The following is a 1,989-nucleotide window of genomic DNA, read 5'->3' on the forward strand; positions in this document are numbered from 1 at the left end:
AACTAATAATCTCTACTTTTTACAAATTACAATATACGCCATTTATGTTAAGAGAACCGAAATAATTAACTTATAGATATCCATAATAATATAGAAATTCCGTGTTAGAAAAATATAATTTTTCTCTTGATAATAAGATGTCAAATTGTGGCTTACAGATTTCATTGTTGTTCGCCTTCGCTTTCGCCGTTGATGTGTCGGAGAAAAAACATGACAAACGTGCTTCTGTACACGGAGGATCATCGATATATGGTCATGGCAACTACAACCCCCACGGTGACATTGGGTTCCATGGATCCGGATATGGGCATGGATACGGGCATGGACATGGATATGGATATGGACACGGATATGGACATGGATATGGACACGGATATGGACACGGATACGGAGGGATTGGACCTGAAGTCAATTTTATAGGGGGACCGCATGGTCACAGAGTGCCAAGTTTCGGCATCGGAGTAGAACACGGATTCTTAGACCATGTGCCCAGAACCATCGTGAATCGCGTGGTTCCAGTTGCAGTTCCCGTACCTCAACCGGTTCCCATAACACGCTCAGTCCCCGTACCGGTGCCGCATCCCATACCCATCGAAGTGAAGCGTCCCGTCACCGTCCCGATACCTCAACCGGTTCCATTCGTCGTCACCAAAGCATATCCCGTTAACGTACCCCGCCCGGTTCCAGTGCCAGTACCTCAAGCCGTACCTGTACCACACCCGGTGCCGCACCCGGTCCCAGTTCCGCATCCGGTACCAATTCACACACCAGCCTCAATATCAATCTCGCAATCCATACCGGTTAATTCTGATCCATATCCGCTGCCCGCTAGACCAATCTCTGTTACGCAACCTATCGTATCAACCGGTCCTCAATCCGGGTCCTCAATACGACCAATCGCTCCCATTGGGATTGGATCTGTCGATGCGGCAGGAACCGGCACAATATTGCAAAATGGAGACCATTCTGGATTTGCCATTTCTAGCGTCGTACACGGTGGTAATAACTTCGGTTCCCCCATAAGCTCGGGATTTCACGTGAGCGTGGACCCCGGCAGCGAGGGATACTCTTATCCGGTACCAGCGAAGAAATTCTTTTAAGCAAAACACTCGAAAGAATCTGTTACAGGCGACATCTCCGATTTGCACGCCGATGCGATACATCTGCCGTTTTCAAGACCTCGGATATACGGCACGCGGCTTGCCCGAGTCACGCCATACCCATTTATCCCGCGTTTCACTTGATATTTATGGATTCGCATACTGCGGAAGGTCCGCGTTAGTCGTGCCTTCGATTAAAATGCCGCCTAAAACCGCAAAACGAAGTACATAAATATATTGGCATTTACTTTCACTTTTGCATTGTTTTCGACAGTGACAAGGAAAAGAGAAAGTGTTACATTTTGGGAACGCGAAAGTAATATTATGCAGAATCCAAGGAGATGAATAATCATGCGAGCGCGCGATAGAAGTAAGAAATATGACGACCTATATCGATATTTCCTGTTACCGAAATATCACGTAGGCAGAAGAAAATTGCTAACAATTCTTTCGAGATGTATCCTTTGCACGTTTACAATTGGATCGTATTCATGATATACAATCAATCATTTGTAACTATTTATTTATCTCTTTTATATCTATGAAGATATAAAAAATATCTCCATCGTGTGCCATAGACATTCAGATAGTTATGAATAAATTCAAGTAATTAAGTATAACTATAAATTGTTTTATATGTATAAGAAAGAATATATCTTGATTTGTTAATTTATAACCAGCTTTGATTGTTTCCTCTACGCATCCTTGATACCCTTATATTTGGAATTCTCTCGTAAAGCAGTTACTACACACGATATGATCCTGCGGGTTCGTCGAGATACGCGAGTAGATTTACCCCGATTCAAAAGTGATTAAAGTTGCTACCTCCTTACCCGCATCGCATCCTAAATTGCCGAAACTTTGACCTTGTGCTTTAGCACACTCGACA

General features: G+C 43.8%; 1 protein-coding gene across 1 annotated transcript in view; it reads left to right on the forward strand.

Moving 5' to 3' along the window:
- Positions 1-1,681, forward strand: part of LOC108751691 (protein SCAF8-like) — a 2,246-nt gene extending 565 nt beyond the window's left edge. The window contains exon 2 of the mRNA XM_018491997.1: positions 159-1,681. Within this exon, the coding sequence (XP_018347499.1) occupies positions 159-1,100 (942 nt within the window). The 3' untranslated portion in view covers positions 1,101-1,681. The remainder of the gene's footprint in view (positions 1-158) is intronic.
- Positions 1,682-1,989: the final 308 nt, after the last annotated feature.

Source organism: Trachymyrmex septentrionalis, unplaced genomic scaffold (genome assembly GCF_001594115.1).
Source record: "Trachymyrmex septentrionalis isolate Tsep2-gDNA-1 unplaced genomic scaffold, Tsep1.0 scaffold51, whole genome shotgun sequence".
NCBI classification, from domain to species: Eukaryota; Metazoa; Arthropoda; class Insecta; order Hymenoptera; family Formicidae; genus Trachymyrmex; species Trachymyrmex septentrionalis.